The sequence below is a fragment of the Eschscholzia californica genome, unplaced genomic scaffold, assembly GCF_041429995.1.
Source record: "Eschscholzia californica isolate CP2 unplaced genomic scaffold, dmEscCali1.0.p SCAF_1, whole genome shotgun sequence".
Taxonomy (NCBI): domain Eukaryota; kingdom Viridiplantae; phylum Streptophyta; class Magnoliopsida; order Ranunculales; family Papaveraceae; genus Eschscholzia; species Eschscholzia californica.
In genome coordinates this window covers 23,120,928-23,143,067 of record NW_028238198.1, presented here as the reverse complement: position 1 = coordinate 23,143,067, position 22,140 = coordinate 23,120,928, and the positions used below count along the sequence as shown (strand labels likewise).

Below are 22,140 nucleotides of genomic sequence, written 5' to 3'. Positions count from 1 at the left end.
ACGTTCCCAAGAGTATGCCAGTGGTGGATGGTTTGGTACCATGTAGTTCTCGCGGAGAGAAGCTACCGTGCTCGTTTCAGTGGACATCGAAGGCAACACAACAATTTCCCGAGGAAGGGATGGCACGGATGATGCCGGGTGCATGTGGCGCAAGCGCGGAGGCGCGGGTTTCAGATGTGCACAGAGGTGCAGGCGCAAGGGCGCAAGTGATGCAAGGGTCATCAAAAGAAGGGACGACATTGCGAAGAGTCAAGTGGTATACACTCAAGGGTACAAGTAGTGGATACGTAGGTACTAGAGTGCACTTGGAGTTGGGGACAGTGGTCGAAACGAGGGTCTCAATAAACAAGCAAACCAAGGAGTCAGAACGTGGAGTACATGGGTACGTTGGGTCTGATCAAGAGGTGAGTGACATTGAAGACGAGTTGCTTTGCGATGGCAACATTGCAGGCACATGGCAAGACGCAGTGGCGTCGAGATGCTAACTCGGGTGAAGGCAACGGTTGCTGAGGTACCAGGGTGACGAGTTGTGTCGCAGTTTACTGCGATACGCATGACAAGATTGGTCACGAAAGCAGAGGCGAAAGGTGACAATCGAGATGCCAACTCGAGGTGAAGCCGAGGAGGTGAGGTACCTGAGTTTGAGGAGCGGCGGAGGCTGCAACGGAAAGGCGAACCAGAGGGGGAGCCGACATTTGAGGCCAGGGGGCGACATTGAGCATGGATGAATGGTAGAGAAGACCATTATCCTAACGCATCGGAGGATGCATTGCAGAGGATTGAGTTAACCCGGAGGGGGAACCTGCGCGACGAGACTGCGTAGTTGAGTTAGCACGGAGGTGCGGTCTGCCGAAGACATGAAGGTGCAGTGGTAGCATCGGAGTTGGGGCAGAAGATTGAAGTACTCCAAACTTAGTCGACGAGGGCGTCGACATTACAAGTGGGGGAGTATGTCACGTGCATATTCTTGAGCATGCACATGACGTGACGAGTGCTAGGAGAGCACGTACGAGCATATAGGCCGGAGGGCCGAATACGAGGTCGAAGTAGGGCAAGAGTGCCAGCAAGCTTCCTTAGGCCATGCACGGGGACATCCGTGGCATTCAAGACTTTGTCAAGGATACGAAGGGTCATTTGGACGAGAGTATGCCTGGTTAAAAGGATTGATGTTTCCTTGTGGAAATAGGCAAAACAAGAAGTTTGCACCTTAGGAGGGGGTGGTCTCCCTTCCTCATATGCATCCAGCATATGCCAAGACCTCGTGGATGGGAGCTCGCCCATCTTAGCATGGTATGCACGAAAGTGAGCATCCTCGTGGCGCAACCCATGAGGCCGGCCTAGCGTATGCGAGAGAAGCATATTGCACGGGTTCCCTTGTCATAGGAAATGGCTCGGGACAGTGCCTGGAGATAGGTTACTGCGGGTTCCTTTGGAAAAGGTGTTACATGTTCTCGTGTCATGGCGAGGCGTGCGTCGTGCTAGCATATTCCATAAAGAGGATTGAGCTATTTAAGGGGCCAAGCCTTGATGTGCTATGCTGGGCATGAGGTAGCTTATTAGAGATGGATGCTCCTATGCCCAATGTCCGGATGGTAGCCGAGATGTAAGGTACCGGATGCTTGAGATTAGATGGCAAGATCTGCATATGCGGCTTGGTGTGCTCCGCACAAATGTTGGTATCCTTTATAGTGGGCGAGAGTCTATGACTCAAGGAAGCGTTATACGAGACGGCTCGAGCTATGCTCGTAGGTTGGGACACGTTGTTGTCATGCCGCATTGTTGGTTGGGAACCAAGGTGACTTGATAGTCGAGATGCTCCGAATATGTTCGGGAAGGCTGGTTATGTACTAGGAGGGAGTACATGACGCCGCACGGCACGTTAGGATTTGATATTCCGCACTATCGACCCGTGTCTTTGAGCATAATATGCCGGGTCGACCTAACGGGACAAAAAGGCCGTGACACCAGGACAGAACATAGAACCCGATAATTGAATCCATATGAATCTAACACTAATCAGAAAATAGGTTTAGCTAACAGTAACAATTGTTCAATAAAACAAACAATCCAATCAATCCACCAAAAATATTAGGTTAAATTAACTCAACTTGTTCCAACAAAATTCCCAAGTTAGGGTGCAATTTGATCTTTCTTCTGCTGCAGGAAAACACCATAGAAAGATCTGCTATTCATACAGCATCTTCATTCTACAAAAATCTGGGTTCGCACCGAAATTCAACTCTAGAATGCAGTTACTCAAAAATATACTATTATTATATTCTAACCTCTCCTCATGGATTTGACACCGGTTTCTCTTTGTGATGTCTTTCTTTCTTGAACCTCAACTGTTCTGGGTCAAATCCACCTTCATCTGCACCATACACAGCCCAGGATGGCGTTTCTGCCATGTAATCTTCGCTGGTAAATGGTTTCCCTTCTGCAACCTGCATTTAAGTGAAATGGCCAGATAAGATAGTCAGATATTTGACAATGGCATGTGTTTATACTTGTGTTCTGAATCTGACTCGCCTGAGTCTGACTTATCCCAATAAGAGGAATCTGAGCCTAATTATTTAGACATTTAAGGTCAGGTGCGCAATAGTTATTTCATGTTAAGACCAAGGGCGACTTAGTTGGGACTTATTTTATGTTTGACTCAACTCGACCCAACATCAGCCGGGGGTCCAAGTCAGCAATTCAGACGAGTCAGACGCACGAGTTGCAAAAAAAAAATTCTAAAATCTGACTTCGAGTCAGTTAAGGTCTCCGCTGAGACTCCAAATCTAAATTTGACAATAAACAGCACAAGTATGTTGTATGAATTTAAAGGGCGGGTAAACTAACCAGGTTGTGGAACTTTTCATAGTCTATCCACGTGAACCATTTCCCGTTAATCTTAAACTTCTCAGTTCTCGCCAACAGTACACAGCAAGAATGTACATGTTCACATGCAACTTCATATTGCCCATTGCTTCTCTGAGCCAAGGTTTCTGAGAAAGATTTTACATCTGCATGCCATGGAACATTTTCCATAGTAATCTTTGATGTAGCAGATCTGGTGAATAATCGAACAAGGTTAAGCAACCACATATTCAACACACATAGAAAATAACACATTATGAAAAGATATCGCTTACGTGCCACAGTAAGTAACCCCCTTGATTTCAATGAAATCAGGCTTTCCAATAGAGAACAAGTTCAAGTAATTATCCATTTCTTCTGTATTCCATCCTTTCACCAAAGTGAGACGGTAAACAGTTCTCTGTTCTTTCTCCTTCAGAGCTTTTAGTGAATCCTGCAAACATTTTTGTGCTTAGAACAGTTAAATTGCAATAAATACGGGTTTATCGCAGTTAATCGAGCCAACGTATTTATGTATAATTCCGTCTCAAATTTTCCATACAAAAAAGTAATTATCAGCATAGAGGCTCCTAGTTATTCCCAATATTCTTCTAAAAAAAGGAAATTTAAATGAAAATACAAATTAGAACTCCAAATGTAGAGGTTTGAGATGCGATCAGTATGTGCAAAATTAGAGGTTTGAGATGCGATAGAACTATAGAAGTACAATTTAGCTGGTTAGACCCGAGTAGAGAGCACTCACCACAAAACGCTCCCAAAAGTCTGTAAAGAGTGGCCTATCAATTGCTTTTAAACTTTCCTTCGTTGCGGCATCTACACTCACATAGAGCTGCAATTAACATGTAAAAAAGGTCAGATCTTTTCTTACAACAGAAAAGACGATAACTTCCAACCGTCATTGCTTTAGGTGAATGCTTTTGTCCCTAGATTCTTACTCAGAGTCCAACTGGGAAGATGACGTGGTATGTTCCCGAATACATAATTTCATCGACTTATTTTTTAAATCTCAATTATATAAAATCAAAGGTACAAATGTGTCATCAATGCACTGAGTCAGGTAAAACCTTAAGTGATTATAAAACTTCCCTTTTTTTTAATTTTGAATGCCCTATAAGAACAGAGAGATATAGCAAACCTGTGTTATGGGGTTCAGCATTTTGATTCTTTCAGGAAACTGGGCATTTGTGACAAGGAATGTAGAAATCCGTCTCCGATGCAGCTCATTTACAAGTGTGTTTATCTCTGGATACATGATTGGCTCACCGACAAGGGATAAGGCGCAATGCCTGGGGAGGAGACCTTCTGCTAGACACTCTGCCTTCACTCCTATATGGAACACAAAATTGTCGTTATCACCTCAGAATCTTGGAGAGAAGAGCTGAAACTACACTTAATGTGCAAATCCAGAATAGCCAAGATATTCTCTTACTAACAAATAATACTAGTATAATATACAAGCTCCAACAACCCTTGGCTGGAGCAGTCAGGAACTTAGTTTACGCCCTACATGTACCGGGTTTCATCCTCCCTTAAAAAAGGATGCTGAACGATACAAGAAAATAGTAATACAAGGTGGATTACTGTAATAGATTTGGGGTCACTGAGGGTAGAAAGGACCAAGAACTCATGGTTGTATAAACAGGTGTACTACACTATGTTGAAAAAGTCGGCAACGGGGACTAGTCGACGGACCCGGGACTGGGCTTAGTCGCTAATAGTCGTATTTACACGGGACTAGTCGTATAATATAAATATATAATTTTGTTTGTATAAGTAATTATGTATAGGTATAAATATAAACATTTGAGACACATGAATAAATTCAGACCAACCAAAGTATTCTAAAAGCATGCTAAATGAAACACTATGAAATCATTCAACAATCACAGATATATTCAAACCCTAATAACTACATTCTAATTACAAACATGCTTTCAACATTAAAAGACTAAGAAAACAGTCAAGAAAAGGACTGTATTTTTTCGAATCAACCAAAAAAACAACAAAATCAGCTAATTATATAAAACATTAACGATCAAAATAGACTTACTAATTTGTGTTTTTATAGAAAAAACATGGTCTCTAGAGAGAGAGAAAGAGTAGTTAAAAGAATAATGAAGAAGATATAGAGAGAGATGTGCTTGAAATCTGGTTTGATGAGGAGGATATCTTCAAAATCTACTTGAATCTTGTTTGATTGATGTTTGGAGATGAGAATATGAGTGAAGAAGCCAAACCTTCAAACCCTAGGGCAGCCTTCTCATTGGAAAATAGAAAAAAAAAAACTCTCTTATAAGTCCCGACTAGTCGGACTAGCAGCTCGACCCTAGTCGGCCCGAGTCGGGGCTTTAGGCAAAATTAGGCCCGACTAGTGTTTTCAATCCTAGGCGAGTCGGCAAAGTGGGGACTGAGGAGTAGTCGGGGACTAGCAGGGGACTAGTCAGGACTTTTTCAACATAGGTACTACATCATTGGAAATTAGTAGCTAGCTTAAAACAAATATGTGTATGCTTCAACGGCATATGCCAAGACCCTATTGACGATCTGAAGTTTCACTTACATGTGAGAGGCAGCAGCCGGTGTAATCATAGTTGCAGGGACTTCATTTGGAAAACTGAAGTACTTAACCTCTTCCGAACGGAAGCTTAAGAAATAGCACCTTCAATCGCATCTAAGCGAAAGAATTTAGTCTATGACTTCCAGAAGATGCAATTTTACAACATTGTAAATGTATACTTGATCTGTGGATTTGCTTAAGGGTATTAACTGAGATCTTTTTCTTCTATATTTTCTTTACAAAGTTATCATTTCTCTTGTTCAAAATAAAAGATGAGGCATACCCAGCACTATTTTTTTTCTTTGATCCCCTTGTGGACAATACCTTGGTAACTATAATAACTGCTCTAGTTTCTTCTACAGGTAGTCGGATATGTTTCTCCAATTAATATTGAGTTATCGACTAAACACACTTAAATAGACAATCTATAGTTCAAGCATGTAGAAATGTATCATTCACCAATTATAACTTTTAAAGTTCCACCTAAGTGTTTTAGCATCAAGGTTAAACACTTAAAATTAAAGACATGCAACAACCTACCAGGGACTCCTTTCATTTGCTTTATCATCTTTGTGTGTTGCTCTATGGCACCATTCACAATCTCCAAAGGATCGTCCATCTTCCACCGCCAGCTTTTTCCTACAGGATTTGTGTGATGCCTCCAACAAAAAACACATTTATTAGCACAAGCTAAACTTGGGGTTGCTTCCATGCACCTGTACACACAAGAAGTTGAAAAACCAATATTATCAGTAGCTGCATTTCATCATTGATAATATAAAACAACAAATTGCTAATGACATTAGAAAACACAAAAAGATAGAAAGAGAAGATGGATATAGAGAATATATTGACCATAACCTCAAAAGTACTTTCATGATTAACCTTCCGGTAATTCGAAAATATTTATATAACAAAACTTCTTTAAGGAATCACACTCAAGGTCTCAGTCCATAAAGACTACCCACAACATTGAAGATCTACATAACTACATGTGCTTCTCAAGTGCAAGGATAGAACCAAATATTATCTCAGCTTTGCATTCTGCAAATTAAATATGCACCCGACAAATCAGAGTCAATGGCTTACCTACTGACATCACACCTCTGTCGTGCTAGAAATCATGAAGGCAACACTACCTTGTCCAAAGTACATAATCAGTTCAAAATTCCCATACTTATTTCCACTTCATCATTGATAATAGAAACCGTGAGTTCTTTATTAAGTTATATTTATTCCTTAGTAAACTAAAGAGCAGACAATGTTAATCTCTTTTCAAAAAAAAAAAAATGTTAATCTCAGAGCTAATTTACTCCTCAAGAGCCAACATTACAAATGGTCGAATGGTTAAGATCAAGTAAATAAGATACCTATGACTCTCTATGCCATAGAATGAGTGTTTGTAGCAACCTCCACGACCTCGCAGTTGTGACTTGGTCCATCTACAAATTTTGACTCCACTATGAGAACCAATAATTTTGTAACCCTGCACACATGATATCACCATGCATATTCAAGTTATCTATTAGTTGACTAGTTATGAAGCTTATACTGAAACCGGGAGCAACATAGGAAACAATCTGCAATGGCATGGTGCACATGAAGCGTCAAGTCAAACAAAGTTACAAAGCGGGTGTTGGGAGAAGCCTAATCTTGGGGTGCTTGTCTTATCACTTAATGCACTTATAAGTGCTTACAAAATATATGCACCAGTACAAAAGAAGAAAGATCCAGCTCGAACCTTTTTTTGCAATTACTCTGCAAGATCATGCTTAGTGCTTATGTTTTTTATTCATTACTTTCTATGATTGCGAAAAAGAAACATTGAGTATATGAAGTGCTAGTATGCTATTACTTATAAGTTCTCAGCGATTATCAAGAGTCGTCGTTAATAAGTTACGAAAATCTAAGACCTTCTAAATGTAGAAAAAAGTCACTTTCAAACTTTCATTGGAATGCTAAATTGTCCTGGTCCATTCCATAACAACAAATTATGGATCTAACAATATAGTACCTGTTTCTGCAAGCTCGCTCGAATAACAGGAGTCACCATTTCTTTTTCCCCATTGACCTCCTCTTTCACCACAGCCGATGCGGAAGATTTCCTAGAAGGGCCTTTACCAGCAATGTCTTCTAAGTCAACAACACCAGATTCCGGATCTTCCTCCTCTTCATCATCATCATATTCATCATCATCCTCAGATTCATTCTCACTAACCAAGTCAGCAGTATCAATAACCCCACCATTTTCTTTCGCCCCGCCTTTTAAAATTCCAATCAACTTCTTATTCCAGACATCAAATACCTCATCCAAATCCCCATTATCAACATCACCTTCACATAAAGGCAAAATCTCTGAAGCTCCTAGTGCCCTAAACCTCTTTGAAAACCCCTTACCAACAGCATTAAAATTCTCAGCAAATGATCCACTTCCAACCCCAAAAACAGCAAATTTCAATCCAGAAAGAAGCAGCGACCCAACTCTAAAATCTTCAGCACTCTCAGCTATCCAGTTTGCGAAAAACCCAGAACCTTCAGGGGGTTTTCCATCTTCCCAAGTAGAAGCAATAATCAAAACAAGGGTTTCTTTAGGAAGATCTTCTGGTTCATAATCCTTGGGATTAACAAGATCAAAATCGAGATCATTTAATTTGAGGGTATCAAAGAGACGCTTAGCTAAGGTTTTTGACGTCCCTGTTTGAGAAACAAAGAAAAGCTTACCCCTAGGACTCGAAAAAGTAAGATTAGAGGTTTGGGTAGTTTTAGGGTTAGGGTTTTGTAAAGAAAGTTTGAGTTTTTTTAGGTATTTGGATTTCCAGATACAGTAAAAAGTGGAAGCTGAGAGAAGAGCAAGAAGAGTGAGACGAGTAGAGAGAGAAGAAGAAGATGGGTAGAAAGAGGAGGACTTGATTGTCATTTTTGAAGATTGAGAGATTACCCTTTTTCACAGCATTTATTCGGCGGGAAGAAATTGTTCCAAAATTTTCCCGCGATTGCTTCTTCTGCTAGTTGATTGATCTGTGACTGCGTTAAGGGCTTGAAAGGTTTTCTTTTTGGGAACGACGATCGAGTTATAGGAATCACGGATGTTTACACCCCACTTTCAACTAGGTGTGGGGTTCCATTTTTCTTACACTCCTCTTACACTTGGACCATTAAGACTATAATCTAAAAAAAGTGTTCCGAGTTTCAGAGTCTTTCCAAAATAATCTTCGAACCATTTGCCATTCCAAAAATAAGAGCATCTCCAATGCAAAACTCAAAAAAATCTCTATTCATCCTATGTGTCAAGTTTCAATTGAGATTCTCACTCCTAGGTGGCGTCAATAGAGATCCTCAAATTTTTTGTGTCTCCAATGCAAAACTCGAAACTTATCTTATTTACTTATGTGTCATAGTTATTTTTGTAAATAAATAATTAGTTATTTTAAAAAATATAGAAGACTCGATTTCTATTGGTTGAAAATCAAATATTGATGAGGTGGACAATTAGAGATATCTCAAGAGGACACTCTAGAAATAGAGTGTCCTCTTGAGATATCTCTATTCCACCCTCGACACGTCATCTTAGAGATCCAAATAGAGTGTTGCATTGGAGATGGTTTTTAAGAAAAAACTCTACAAATCCTAAGTGGCACTCAGAGTTTCTAAGATTGAGTGTTGCATTGGAGATGCTCTAATCTTAGGAGCATTCAAGATTTAAGTGGAAAAATCTTGGGCGGACCAATTTTCTTTTATTCTCTTCACGCAGACCACCAAAGAATCTCTGACAGACTACCATTATCAGCGAACCTTCATTAGTATTTCAATAGTGTATTTCATTAGGATTGTATTTTTCTAAAATATTTGAACTTCATTCAAAGAAAGACATCGAATTTTGTCATCCTATTGGTCAAGTACATGACATTCCTCAAAGTAAATAATTTCATCCACATAATCAAAGAAAGGAAAAAAGTATGGTCGATATATATCACAGAAAAGGGAGAAGAAAAACAAGATAAGAAATTGCATTTCTCGAGTAAATAAATGTACAAAAAGTTCTGTATATCGGTTGAGGAATTGAAAGTAGAATTGCGTGTATATGTAACTCAATTTTGTATCACAAATAAAAGCACAGTAACAGTTACAATCTCTAAAATGGATGTTAGTTTTTGGTACACAAAGATGGATTCTTTTAACTCTGCAACTTTCATGGCCTCCATGTGGTTTTTTGTGCACAGAGAATACCTTCCTTATCTTGAGCATATGTCATTCTGATCTCCCAGTGAAGACTTCTCAAGATAGCCTCGAGGGGATCTAGTATTTCTGACTTGTCTCGGATAATTACCCAGCCTCCGGGCCTTAGTAGTCGATCCATCTCAACCACGATCCCTACAGGTTGTTTACACCTGGACCGATTTGTCAAAAGATTGGAACCATTAGAACGGGGCTGCACAATGGGTCGTTCCACGCTAATGTGGATCCTAAACACGGGCCAGCTAGACCGACGCAGGTCCCCTACATTCGATAAAGAAAACCAACTAGAAGTGTTGAGCTACTTGAATTAGTACCTGTTCTTAAGACGCGAAAACAGATGATCAGCATGTAAAAGGTCGTAGCTTCTCGGGTAACTGCCAAAAGATTCGCACCAATCATGATAGACACCAAGAAGCCCGCGTTCATATATGACAGGAAGTGTGTCGGGAGCATTGACAGGGACCACGTTCATTACCCACACCTTTTGTTGTGAGAGGGCTGCTGCAAATCTGTGTACGAAATTGTTGAGATTTAGCACTTCTGTAATAGAAACAAAAGGAATTACCTAAAAAGGGATATCATAATATACCCTCCATTTATAGCTTTCATGTCCATAATGTTCCGGATATTTGACCAGTTAATGCCTAATCCAATGAGATACGACTTATCAACAATAGCTTTCCAGTGGTGAGTGTCTGCAACCAAATTCGCCGTATTGCTCAACCATTCGGGAAAAGTTTCAAGCCTCTTGGGCCACTCCTCAGGCCATTCAGTTCCTCGTTGTTCGATAGAAGTTGGGATAATATGTAAGCAAGACTTCATTTGAACGTACCTATAACAACGACAAGTTCCATTTCACCATTACTAAATTATTAATTATTTGATATACAACGGTCATTAGTGTCGTGAATTCTGTTAATCTTGTACATAGCCACTAAATCCTACACATTTAACTAATGGTATTCTTTGTTGATGTGCAACAAAAGTTTCATGAGCCAGGCTTTTATCTCACACTGCTGAGGAAGACCTTTAAACCACGGTTGACGTAACACTCTGTAATACATATTGGCTAGCCCTTTGGGTAGGTTTAGCGCCTGGTTGGTTCAAGTGTAGAAGCCTGTGGTGGTTTAGGGCCGCCCATGCCAAAAACCTCATAAACACGTCGAACTACGATAACGGGCCTGGTGGTGCCTAAATCAAGGACAATATGGCTAGTGTTGAGACGGGATTGTATCGTTTGCAGTTTTGCACTGCTCGACAAGAAAGAATGAAGCCATCCAGAGTGGGGATTCATCCGATCGTATGTTATAACAAGTAGAAGCACCAGTATAACACAATTAACATATGCAATAAGAGATCCGGAAGATTCTCTAAACTTAAGTATGATTATCAGAAAGGGAAATTATCAAAATAGAAGATTTTAGTGCAAGCTAAAAGAACGAATAAACCTTTAGAAATGTTAAGACGGACGAACTGGAAGACTCACCAGGCTGCATCGGGTTTCTCATTTTCTTTGCAGAGTGGAGGGTTTTTTTTCCTTCTTAACTCGTAAATGTCATTAGTGTTTGGCTTCTGATATATTTTAACACCCACATCGCTAATTTCATCACTTTTGTGAGCTAGGATGTTCCAACAGATAGAAGCTGTAAAAGCTGACATCTCTGGCAAAAAGATGAACACAGTGGAAGATACAAACTTTTTAGTAGGAAACTTGGAATAGACTATGAGAATTAAGTCCATCATTAGATTGAATAGTGACATAGAGTTCAAGTTAAACCAGAAAAAAACTAAAGAACAACTCTTTCTGACAATGAAGAAGAACAGGGGAACTTTACATTTAGCATTTTACCAATAAATTCTTTAGGGCAAACAACGAAGCCCTACCTTCTGCCTCTTCGAAGCTCTCATGTCTCTTCGCCAAAATAAAGTACCCTCCGGGACGTAATATCCTATTCATCTCCAATAGTAGCTTGCCGCCTTCAAAATAACAAAGTGAATGAAATAAAAAATGGAGATGAAAAAAGAAAAGCAAAAGAACGAGCATACAGTGAAAATGAGAGAGAGATTTTACATACCATTAGAATGCCAAGATGTGCTGCAATCGCCACAATGAATTGCATCAAAAACTCCACTAGGAAAAGGGAGTCTTCGTGTTCCAAAAGGGCTCACAACTGCAGGAAAACCTCGCTCAAGGGCAACCTGAGCAAGATCTCTCAAGTCATCCTTCAATCCCAATGTCAAAGTTAATACCTCTTTGTCAAGGAGAGCAGCTCCAAAGCTGGAATCCGTGCACCCAATGTCTAGTACTATACGAATATTCTTGCCCCATTCAATATCTGGTACCATCTATTCAAACAATCCAAGACAAGACGTAAGCTTCCAGAAGAGTTACGTTTCATATACACCATTGAACGTTCAACCACAGGATATCTTGATTAAAAACACATGTGATGTGAGTACTCTTTTTAGTTCATTAACGTGTCAAATGCAGATACTCAAATTCTCTTAGTCAATTTAAAGAGTATAATGAGAGATTCTACAGGTGCATCTTTAGTGCACTTGATATCGTGTCATGACCATAAAGTACTCCCTTGCCCTCGGTACGTGTCAATTATGTATACTGCTATAATGTATCAATGATTGATCCCAACGTAAGAAATGTAAGTGGAAAAATGAAGAACCTAAGAGCTAAGTCAAGACAATATCCCCATTTTTGGATTCTAGGATATTGTATCCGTCACCTCGTACCGAAATCGGACACCGATACTCAGTCCATATTTCGTAGTGAAGAATGAGTTAGTAGGCTTAAATGTGAAAATTTCAAGCCTTACATATTAAATCGTAACGCCATGAGTCTCACCTAATGAGCTCATCAATTGCGAAGATTGTGTAACAACTCAAAAGAAAATCAAGTTCCACATACTAAATCTATAAAGACTAAAATATAACTAAGTCATATTAGATTACACAATTATTTGAAGGTTTTGAATGAATAACTATTTCCGGCATTGATAGACAGTCACTAACTGAGCGTAATCTGTTATTGAAAAAACTAATGCATTTTTCAAGGTTCAAAGGAAATGCCTATTGAAAAAACTAATGCATTTCAAAGACTTGAACTATTCAATTGAGACAAAGAAGAAACAAGTACCTCCTCAACAGACTCAAGGTAGTGAAGAACACCTCCTTTGAACTCAGATTGGTTCTGAGGGAAAATGAGATATTCTTCGGAATTCATTAGCCAAGTCTTAGTCTTGATGAATGAAGCAAGTTTTGGGTGCTCCACATTCCCATAGAGTATCTGCGAAATTGTATATTTTTTTAGAAAAACAATAAGATTGACAGTAGTACTCTCAATTTACCTATTATAAACACAAAAAACTAAACGAATTCAACCCCTCGTGTACCTTCAATTTGCTCTCGGGCCAAGGTACTGGAGTATTATACCCAGCCGGAGGAAGCGGAACTAGACACATAGGAGGCGTTTTAGGGCAACTCCTCTCATGATGCCTATAGATTTGCAGCTTCCCAGTGCTACTCTCGACATCGATACACGGAATGTAGTTGTATTTGCTTCTCACACTACACATTTTCCAAGTATATTGAATTTTTGGATCAAACAGTGGCCCCTGATTCTTTTTCTTTTTTCCATTAGTTTGCAACCCAGCATTTCCGTTTTCGACATGCTCCACGGGTTCATGTTCTTCCGTTTCCACATCCCCTTCTGCATCCTCGTTAGTGCCTCCATCGCCATTATCACCCACTTCTTCTTTGTCTTCAATTTCATCTTCTCCAACCTTTTCTTCCTCGGATTTCTCATCCTCCACTTTCTCCACCTCATTATTTGCTTCTACATCGTCGTCCTTTTTCGGCTTGATTCTTCTTTCATCTACTTTATGATTATCTGCTTTTTTCCTGGTTTTCTCCCCACCCTTGTGGTGACTAATAACAGGTACTTTATCTTCCTTCTTATCTTTGGGACTCAAATACGACTCCATCTTCTCTTTCTTGGGCAAATCATGTTTACTAATCTTACTCTTTTTCGGCTGAACCCCATAATTATTGCCCTTCTCATTTCCCACAGATGGTTCAGCAATATCACCAAAACTACTTCTTTGGTAAGTTACAGATGAAGATGATGACGAAAATGTAGACCAAATGAAGATAAACCCTAGACCCAGAAGAGCTACTGCTGTCATTTTCACACAAATTCCATGTGGACGTTTTATATACCTACTAAATCTAGCTACAGCCATCTCAAACAGAAAGAAGACAGAGAGAGAAACTAGAGAGAGAAACTAGTTATAGACTTGAAGATTTCAAGAATAAAGCTAAACCCAGATCATGAATTAGCAAGATACAAGATCAAATGAAAAGGGTATAGCTAAATTACCCATTAAAGCAAATAGACTTCTATTACTTTATAGCAAACAACATCACCCAAAATTTCAACTATCAAGATCCAGATGGGAAGAACTGATTAGATCCTAAACAAAAGGGCAAAATTATACTAACAAAAAGTAGTAAGTTTCACATTAAAAGACTAAACTTTAGAATACCAAGATTCAGAAAAAGGGGAAACCCCCACTGAAACTGATGAAGATGATGATTAGTTTGAGTATAACTTACATTTCCATTAACTAAATCTTAATCCTTCTACTATATTACTACTAAATTAAAGAGATTCAAAAGTTATATAATAAAACAAAAATTAAAAAATTACATTTTTAAAATGAAAGTTTCCAGCTTCAAGGTGATTACTGATTAGTAGTAAAACTGGGAAACCAGAGAACTTCAGTCTACCGCTTTCAACTTGGTTTTTTTTTTTTTTTAACTTTTTAATGATCTTTTTGTGCTTTCAACTTGGGTTGGTAATTTTCAACAAAAAAAAAACTTGGGTTGGTAATTCTTATTCTTTTGTAGGGCTTGTTTGGATGTGATTTAAACCAAATATAGTGTCTGTCACGGACTGGTAGTTCGACCCGACATAATTCTCAAAAGGAAGATGCTAGAGTGCCCAGTTTTTTGGGCATTTTAATGCCAGCTGATGTGGAATCACTAAAAGACAAGGTTTTTCCAAAGTTTGACTATGGTGGGGACCGCTTTTGTTTCTAAATAAGGAAATATGTCACCCTCTAAGTACCAATTTCTAAGTCACTCTATCATTTTCCTTCTCAAAATACACCTACCAAAAATGATGGTATGCCCGGCAGTCTCCCAGTTGAATCTCGGCCGGGTGACGTGGCCGGTTCAGATTTAGAGAGAGAAAGTGAATCTCTCTCTCTATACGTCATCCGGTCGGGATTCAACCGGGAGACTGGTCGAGCATACCATCACCTTTGATACACTTACACGACGTGAAGTGTAGAAATTGAAATTGACTATGTGGTGCTATGAACTCTCCCACCTAACACTTAGTCGGTCTTTTCGATGGCATAAGAGATCTTTTAGTCCTCATGACTCCATCTCGGCCCACTGACCTATAAGTTCGTACATATCATCGTAGCATAATGTTTGGACACCAGCTTCTCCAAGCTAAGAGATCGCCGTACTAGACAATTGGCAATTCATGATTTACTTTTGTCATTTGTTGAAGGTCAGATTTAAAATTTTAGCTAATGAAGTCTATTAGTGAGAGCCATTAATAAACAAATACTAATGGATGATTTACTAAAACATGTATCATTTTATTTTAATCTGTATGGTAATTCAGGAATAATAGGATGAGAATGGTCCAAAAATCCATTGTTTAGTGAAAAGAAGTTGAAAGGGAATAGAAGAATCAAACCAACAGACTAAATTACAACACACAATCAATATGAATTTTGACAAACTTGTATAGGGAGCTTGATGAATAAAAACACGAAGATCAACCTATAGGGATCAACATAAATGTCCGACTATGCGAAATATGTGACATTGTATCATCAAAATTGTGGATCTCGTTTCATAGTACTATTTCGTCATGGAAACGTTCAAACCCTTACAAGAAGGAAAACCACCCTTCATGACTAAACCTGCTGAATCAACACAAATGTTTCAGGTGAAGATCGATCCTTCCAGACAAGGACTACGGTCTGGCTCTGGCCCCACACGCACGGCTCGCGCACATGCTTGTAACAATACAATAGTTACTTGATATACAATATCCCCAATTACAACAAACATATAACTATAATAATACATTAGATCATATAGTTACTTAAATGACCAAAGATTAAAGGTTCATTGATGATCCTATAAAACTGTGTTATACTAGAAAACAAGGTAACCGAAATATAAAAGAGTCGTGGCAGGGCTTTGATAATCTAGATCTCGATTAGCTTAAATATAAACAAAATTTTTACTCCTTTGATCCTTCTGCAGTTTCAATCTACAAAGGTACATAATTTACAAAAGTTTCTCAATGAACTCAACTAACATGTATATCAACTCTATCTTTTACTAAATTCATGACATGTAAAAATCTCTTTGTTTTTACTTCGAATTTCAACATTGGTTTTGCCTGTCTTTAGTAGTAGAATCCTGGAGATGAACCACAACAGGTGAGTTCGTTACGGAAGTACCTGTGGAAACTGAGAGTGTTGGTGTGGGTCCAGGAGCTACCAAGTGCGGCGAAACAGGAGAATGATGACTGAAGTTTTGAGTCGGTGATGTCGGTATCGTCGTGTATGTAGCTGATGATAAGATGGATGAAGACTGTAGTGAGTTTAACAGCGGAAGCTTTTCATGAGATGCTTGCATATTCACCTTTATCCTGTTATCACAAGCATTGTAGCGTTTTTTAGTTACCTGTCAATATGCTATATTGCAACTCAATGTTGGATTAACGATAAGATGGTGGTTTTGATAGCTCATGTCTGTTACCATTATAAACGGTAAATAAGGCCGTAGTTTTGTTGGAAAACAGTAGCAATGGCAAACGAAATCTAGTAAAATGGCAAATAACAGTCATTCTAGCACAAAGTTACCTGGTATGCGGAACGCTCTGGTACGTGGTACTGTTACCGGTACACTACCATGTGAGTATTCGGGTACGCTAAAGGTATACTTCTTCAGTACACCATTTTCGATTTCAGTACATTTTGGACTATTTTCCTAGACGATATATACTCTTTATGATGCATTTATAATAGATACACCTACTTTCAGAGTCTCAGACATCTTATCTCCATAAAACTCACAATCAAACAAGCTAATAGCAAAAATTCTTGTAGTTAACTAACCAACTAGTCGAATTTATAGTTTTCTACAAAGATTTTAGGTTAATAAAGACTAAAAATTCCGGTACGCTAATTTTGGGGTACTAGATCATGAACCCACCCAAAAATGGTACGCGAATCGGGTACGGGGAATCGGGTACGCAGGGTGGAGGAGAGTATCCGGTAATGTTGTTCTAGCATTCTCTATATATGTTATTGTTGTTAGTCTATTCAAGTAAAAATTTATTTAACAATCGAAAAAGAATTATCAGACAAATGATATTTAAAATAATTACAGTGGACAAGTTGCAAAATAGTGATGTTGTTTTAAGTAGTGGTAGTGGTGGATGACTGTCACGAGACGACCGTTATTTCCGATATAACGGCCGTTTTTTCAATGGTTGCTTGAAGTTTGGAAGACTGCAATAGATATAGATAATGAGAGAAGGAGCATTGGTTTTACCTGTTGTGAATGTTTATGTATTCATCAGTTTCGTCCAATATCTCCTCCTAACAAGACATAAAATAGAAGATCAGTCATAGAAAAAACCATTCAGAATCAACTCCTTATCATCTGTCTTATAGATATACCTGTAGAAGTTCTTCAATCACATCCTCCATAGTAATGACACCTACAACCTGTTCGTTCGATGGAAACTCTGGAATGGGAGAATCAACAAGATCTAGAATGCAATGGGAGCAACCCTTGTGCTTCTTTGACCCAGAAGCAGCCAAAGAACGAGTCTTTGATTGTTGATCACCATCCTTGCCTGCGGCTACTGCCTGAGGATCATTATACTCTGGTTTAAACCGGAATCTGGGTCAGTACCAATCAAATAAATCTACGATACAGTAATATCCTTTCAAACCCTGTATAGTCATGCTATAGATCCCATATTTACATGTTACGATTGTTTTGGACAATATTTGGACCAGAATTTCATTTCAACTTACAGAACCTTACATAAAAATACAGGAGCAAGAAAAACGACACAGACGAATTATTACGAAGTTAGAAGTTGACCACCACAACAAGAAGGCAAGAATATTTTCTGACTTTATTCTTTACTTGGTAATCATATGAGTTGCTCTAAATGTTAAAACATGCAAAGAATAGCTAAAAAAATTAACCTACCTTCCTTTCGTGAAGTTGTATCAGATGAGTCCTTCTGCTTCTTGCCATTCAGCTTAGTCTCATTGTATTTGACATCTTTCGCTTTTTTCGTGTCATTTGGATCAACAAGAAGATCTCTAATGACAACAGCTATGTGACTATGACCCTTCTGAAACTCATTCAGAATATCATAAAGAGGCATTGTTTCTGAAACCCTGAGTTAAGAAATAGAAATAGATTATTAGAGCCCATGCAACAATTTTCTGAGCCAACAGAAAGTAAAGCATTAGTTCGTACAATAATACAATATGATATAGAAATGAAATACCCGAAATAAAAAACTAGAAAATAATTTGGTGAAAGTTTGTAGATTCGATAATGTTCTCACCTTGGAATTCTCCGAATTGTCATTTTTCTAAGAGGAACTGAATCATCTGGATCAACTGCCAACAGATTCTTAACCTGCGCAATGGAAAATGTCATATACAGAAGATATATGGAAACTCATGAGTCATGAATGAAAACAACCATGGTAGATCCATGTAACGTTAATCAGTGCATCCAGGTTTTTTCTGATCAATGTGCAGTTAGGTTTTTTAGTACAAGGAAAGGGCACAAAACTCAGATTAGTAATGAAAGAAAAGTATTTCACAGCTCAAGATAGAAACGGAAAGTCAAATTCAGTGGAACTTTTTGTACTCCTAATTTAGATAGCAAAGTAAGATCTTTCGTCGAGTATGTCGGATTTGACCATGGGCATCGTGTGGTAAACCCTGTATATCAAACATTCAGGTTCGGGGCACATGAGATATATAAGTTCATCAATATATTATACACAAATCTTAATTAGATAATATTAATTTAATAGATGCTTCTTGTACATCTTAGAGAACAACTGATTACTATTGGCTATATTTAACACCAAAAACTCGTTTGTTTTCTTTTGGCATGTCCATAAAAACCAGGGTACAAATCTATGTCCACATGAGTGGTTACAGGATCAGATGTCAGTCCGTTCGGGCCCCGGTCAGGGAAGACAGAAGAAACTTTCCCTTACCGATCGGCTCAGGATCGATAGCCCAATTGACTAGATAGGGAACGAGTGAACCCGCTGTTCCAAGAGCAGAAGTAGGCGCGTAAGCCACTTCATCTTCATTTACAGATTACGGAACATAGAAACTCTCTATCTAATAGGGGCATGAGAAAGGGGAAGTCTGCGTCTAAGACAGCCAGTGCTACTATATCGGATCGGGCAATCCGTTTAGCTGCTAAATAAAACATCGGGAAATCCGACAGCATTTGGTACTGGCTACAAAGAGTTTGGGTAACCCAGGTTCTACGGGAAGCAAAAGTAAAGGAAGAGTGAAAAGAGTAATTCTCAGTTAACATGCAAAAAACAGGTTAACAAGTCAAGGGTAAACAGGGAATATATATATACGATCCAGGATGAGGCAAAGATGATTATGTATAAAATGAAGTAACTTGCCAGGATGAGTCCAATTATATTATTTGGGTTGCCGGCATAAATAGGAACTCTACTATGTCCATTTGTCATAATCCAAGTCAAAGTAGGCCTGAAGAAAGAGGACAAAGAAGGTCAAGAACTTAAAATTAAGAAAAATTACTAGAAAAATCATAATAGACGGGGGAGAGGTCATATAACCCACAAATCTAGAGTTACATCCAGATCAATGGTAAATGTATTGCTAATGGGGGTCATGGCATCCTTTGCTGTCTTCTCAGTCATTTGAAGGGCCCCCGCAATAATTGTAGTTTCATCGTGTGACAGGTCTCCACCTCTTCCAGCCTACACAACACAGAACAAGAACATGATATTTCTTCTGTTATAAGATTACGAAGGTGGACCCTGATCATATGCATTTCGTAACAAATGAACATTTAACACATTGCAGTAAAAAAGCAAACCATACAGGGAATAGGAAGCAAGATTATTCGTGGAATACCTCATTGCCATGAAAATCCACAAATGTCTTGAGTTCTGCTCTTCGTAACAGGACAGCATGCCCTTTACCCAGCATCCAGTCCAGGACCTTACGATAAATAGAAGAGCATTTAAAACTATATTGGTCAAAACCAAAAGCACGGTAGATAGAAAACAAATACATAGTTTTCAGCATAAATGAATAAAAAATATGGGTTACCTTACTAATTGGATAAGAAATCGGATAGAACAAGAAGAGAAGAACACGGACAAGGGGCGCTGCTGCAGCTCCCACTTTCATACCATAACGAGTGCAGATAGCTTGTGGCAATATCTGTAATGCGTAGAAGTACAAAGAAGATGCTATTTCTTTTCTTAATTTGTCGGTTTAAAAATAAAAGATGTTAACTAATCATATGCCACAAACAAACTACAAACAGTGGAGCTCATTTCATATTTTACCTCTCCAAACATGAGGATTAGAGTCACGGATATTAATATAGCTGCCCAAGGAGCCACGAGCTTGTCCAAGAATATCGGTAGGGACTAAGAATAAGACCAAATATAAGCCGAGATGAGTTAGAACCACTCCAATACCAATAAAAGTTTCCCATAAACATACAACTATGATACAAATAACTTCCTATATTTAACGCACCTCCATCGCCAATGAGTTCCCAATCAAAAGAGTGCATAGTAAGAGATGTTGATTCTTTACAACAGGAAAAATCTTTGCTGTAAGAAAAACAATAAACTCGAATTACTAAAGTCTTCTCCGACAAAGGGACGAGCTATTACTAAATTGTAGAAAATGAAAAGCTTCCCGATCGAAGCATTGGGGCCAAAGACTTTCTTAAGCTACTACCCATTCACGCCTTCGCGCAAAAGGGTAAACTATGTATTCATTCAATTGCTATGAAATGATTAACCCTAAGCTTTTTCAACACATTTTCTATTAGAAAAAAAAAACCCCAGAGATAAGAAAATTTGGGTCTAGTAGGAAATAAGACATGAGAAGATTTGGGCATCTAAGGACTAAAACACTTGATAATTCAAAATAAGGGTTCATAAGAAATACTATTAGAAATTGAATCATAAAAAAGTTAGACTTAGAAAGAAATGACTAGAGAATTAACAAATCCCTACCATAATCCGATAAAAATCAAAGCAAACAAGGATTTTTTGGGGGAAAAAAATGTCTTTTTTAAGTAGAATTGAACTAGAAAGAATTCTAGTAACGGAGTAATTGATCATAATAACATAATCAGGTAAGCCAGACAGTGGCAAATTAGAGAGAGAGAGAGAGAGAAGAGAGAGTTGTAGAGAGAGAGAATAGGAACCAGCATGTTTACGATCTTGAGGACGACCAGATTTGATGAGAACTTCAAGGTCAACAAGACCCAGGGACATCAAACCTAAGGTGAGCCCCGCCATCAACCCAGCGAAACAAACCAATCCTATAATCGCTACTACATATAGAGAGAACTCTGTTCCACAACAAGCCACGTCTGCTCCCATCTTCTTCTCTCTCTCTCTAAACTATTTTTCTCTCTCTAAACTCTCTATCTGAACTCTAAACTCTGTCTCTCTAAACTATCTCTAAACTCTGTCTATCTCTGTGTATGTATTTCCTTTGACAGCCAAAGCCAATGAAGCAATTATGGACAGGACAATACTAGGGAATTCAGTGAAGAAGAAGGAATGAGTTTGTTCAAACTGTCCTTTTTACAAAACAAAATAGAAAGAGAAAAAAGTAAAAACTACTACTAGTTCTGTTTTAATGACTTCCTAGTCAGACCTATATTACTTACTTTCTTGTTTTGAAGTTTTTCAAACTGAATTTTTTTTTTTGATGAAATTTCCAAACTGAAATTGAAACATACTAGTATATAATTTCTCTAAAATGACTGTCAATGAGATTATCTCATAAAATATGTATACCTACCACATTAAATGGGATTCCGCCCCTTTGTCAAATTCTTGGTTTTCAATTTAAACTAAGTTAATCAACAGTTGGTAGCCCAAATGGTTTTCAAGGTGTTGACATAAACTCCAGAAAGCCCTGGATCCAAGTTCGAATTCAGAGAAGGTGGAATCTTTGGTTATTTGAATTGAGATTATTAGGGTGTAAATAATGTTGTTGGGCTTTAGGCCATGTCTTGTTGGGCTTTAGGCTATGTCTTGTTGGGCTATAGACCCAGTTCTGTTAGTGTTTGAGTGGGCGGTT

General features: G+C 38.5%; 3 protein-coding genes across 5 annotated transcripts; all 3 read right to left on the bottom strand.

Moving 5' to 3' along the window:
* Positions 1–2,073: 2,073 nt before the first annotated feature.
* Positions 2,074–8,650, bottom strand: LOC147565246 (flavodoxin family protein / radical SAM domain-containing protein). Its single transcript, XM_086651737.1, has 8 exons — positions 7,434–8,650; positions 6,790–6,905; positions 5,960–6,135; positions 3,998–4,188; positions 3,605–3,691; positions 3,138–3,295; positions 2,845–3,055; positions 2,074–2,444 (listed from the first exon to the last, which is right to left on the bottom strand). Exons 1-8 carry the CDS (start codon positions 8,334–8,336, stop codon positions 2,292–2,294), a joined length of 1,995 nt encoding a protein of 664 aa, XP_086507863.1. The 5' UTR covers positions 8,337–8,650; the 3' UTR covers positions 2,074–2,291.
* A 753-nt stretch (positions 8,651–9,403) lies between these two features.
* On the bottom strand, positions 9,404–14,626 carry LOC147565245 (S-adenosyl-L-methionine-dependent methyltransferases superfamily protein). Of its 2 annotated transcripts, none has more exons than XM_086651726.1 (9): positions 14,550–14,626; positions 13,063–14,467; positions 12,807–12,956; positions 11,731–12,001; positions 11,540–11,632; positions 11,142–11,316; positions 10,245–10,487; positions 9,970–10,164; positions 9,404–9,807 (listed from the first exon to the last, which is right to left on the bottom strand). In XM_086651726.1, the coding sequence occupies exons 2-9, from the start codon at positions 13,909–13,911 to the stop codon at positions 9,609–9,611; spliced, it is 2,175 nt and encodes a 724-aa protein (XP_086507852.1). In that variant the 5' UTR covers positions 13,912–14,467; positions 14,550–14,626; the 3' UTR covers positions 9,404–9,608. The 2 variants fall into 2 exon arrangements, with proteins under 2 accessions (XP_086507852.1, XP_086507853.1); XM_086651727.1 differs by lacking the exon at positions 14,550–14,626 and having other exon boundaries at positions 13,063–14,142; positions 14,379–14,467.
* Positions 14,627–15,954: 1,328 nt separating this feature from the next.
* On the bottom strand, positions 15,955–21,776 carry LOC147565244 (methyltransferase, putative (DUF21)). Of its 2 annotated transcripts, none has more exons than XM_086651723.1 (12): positions 21,254–21,776; positions 20,572–20,648; positions 20,376–20,459; positions 20,134–20,247; positions 19,936–20,022; positions 19,639–19,778; positions 19,458–19,545; positions 18,360–18,433; positions 17,993–18,186; positions 17,449–17,657; positions 17,321–17,367; positions 15,955–16,412 (listed from the first exon to the last, which is right to left on the bottom strand). In XM_086651723.1, exons 1-12 carry the CDS (start codon positions 21,429–21,431, stop codon positions 16,145–16,147), a joined length of 1,560 nt encoding a protein of 519 aa, XP_086507849.1. In that variant the 5' UTR covers positions 21,432–21,776; the 3' UTR covers positions 15,955–16,144. The 2 variants fall into 2 exon arrangements, with proteins under 2 accessions (XP_086507849.1, XP_086507850.1); XM_086651724.1 differs by having other exon boundaries at positions 21,060–21,277.
* Between the last annotated feature and the right edge of the window lie 364 nt (positions 21,777–22,140).

Bases quoted from the DNA above. Each gene is read 5' to 3' on its own strand.
- LOC147565246 (XM_086651737.1), bottom strand. From the start codon at position 8,336: ATGACAATCAAGTCCTCCTCTTTCTACCCATCTTCTTCTTCTCTCTCT. The intron at 6,906-7,433 runs GTACTATATTGT...TCATGTGTGCAG, and splicing joins GAGCGAGCTTGCAGAAACAG to GGTTACAAAATTATTGGTTC. The intron at 3,692-3,997 runs GTTTGCTATATC...TGTTAATTGCAG, and splicing joins TGCTGAACCCCATAACACAG to CTCTATGTGAGTGTAGATGC.
- LOC147565245 (XM_086651726.1), bottom strand. From the start codon at position 13,911: ATGGCTGTAGCTAGATTTAGTAGGTATATAAAACGTCCACATGGAATT. The intron at 10,165-10,244 runs GTATATTATGAT...TTTCGTACACAG, and splicing joins ATGAAAGCTATAAATGGAGG to ATTTGCAGCAGCCCTCTCAC. The intron at 9,808-9,969 runs GTACTAATTCAA...AAATCGGTCCAG, and splicing joins TTTTCGCGTCTTAAGAACAG to GTGTAAACAACCTGTAGGGA.
- LOC147565244 (XM_086651723.1), bottom strand. From the start codon at position 21,431: ATGGGAGCAGACGTGGCTTGTTGTGGAACAGAGTTCTCTCTATATGTA. The intron at 20,248-20,375 runs GTAAAATATGAA...TACGCATTACAG, and splicing joins TAATCCTCATGTTTGGAGAG to ATATTGCCACAAGCTATCTG. The intron at 20,023-20,133 runs GTAACCCATATT...ATTTATCGTAAG, and splicing joins TTTCTTATCCAATTAGTAAG to GTCCTGGACTGGATGCTGGG.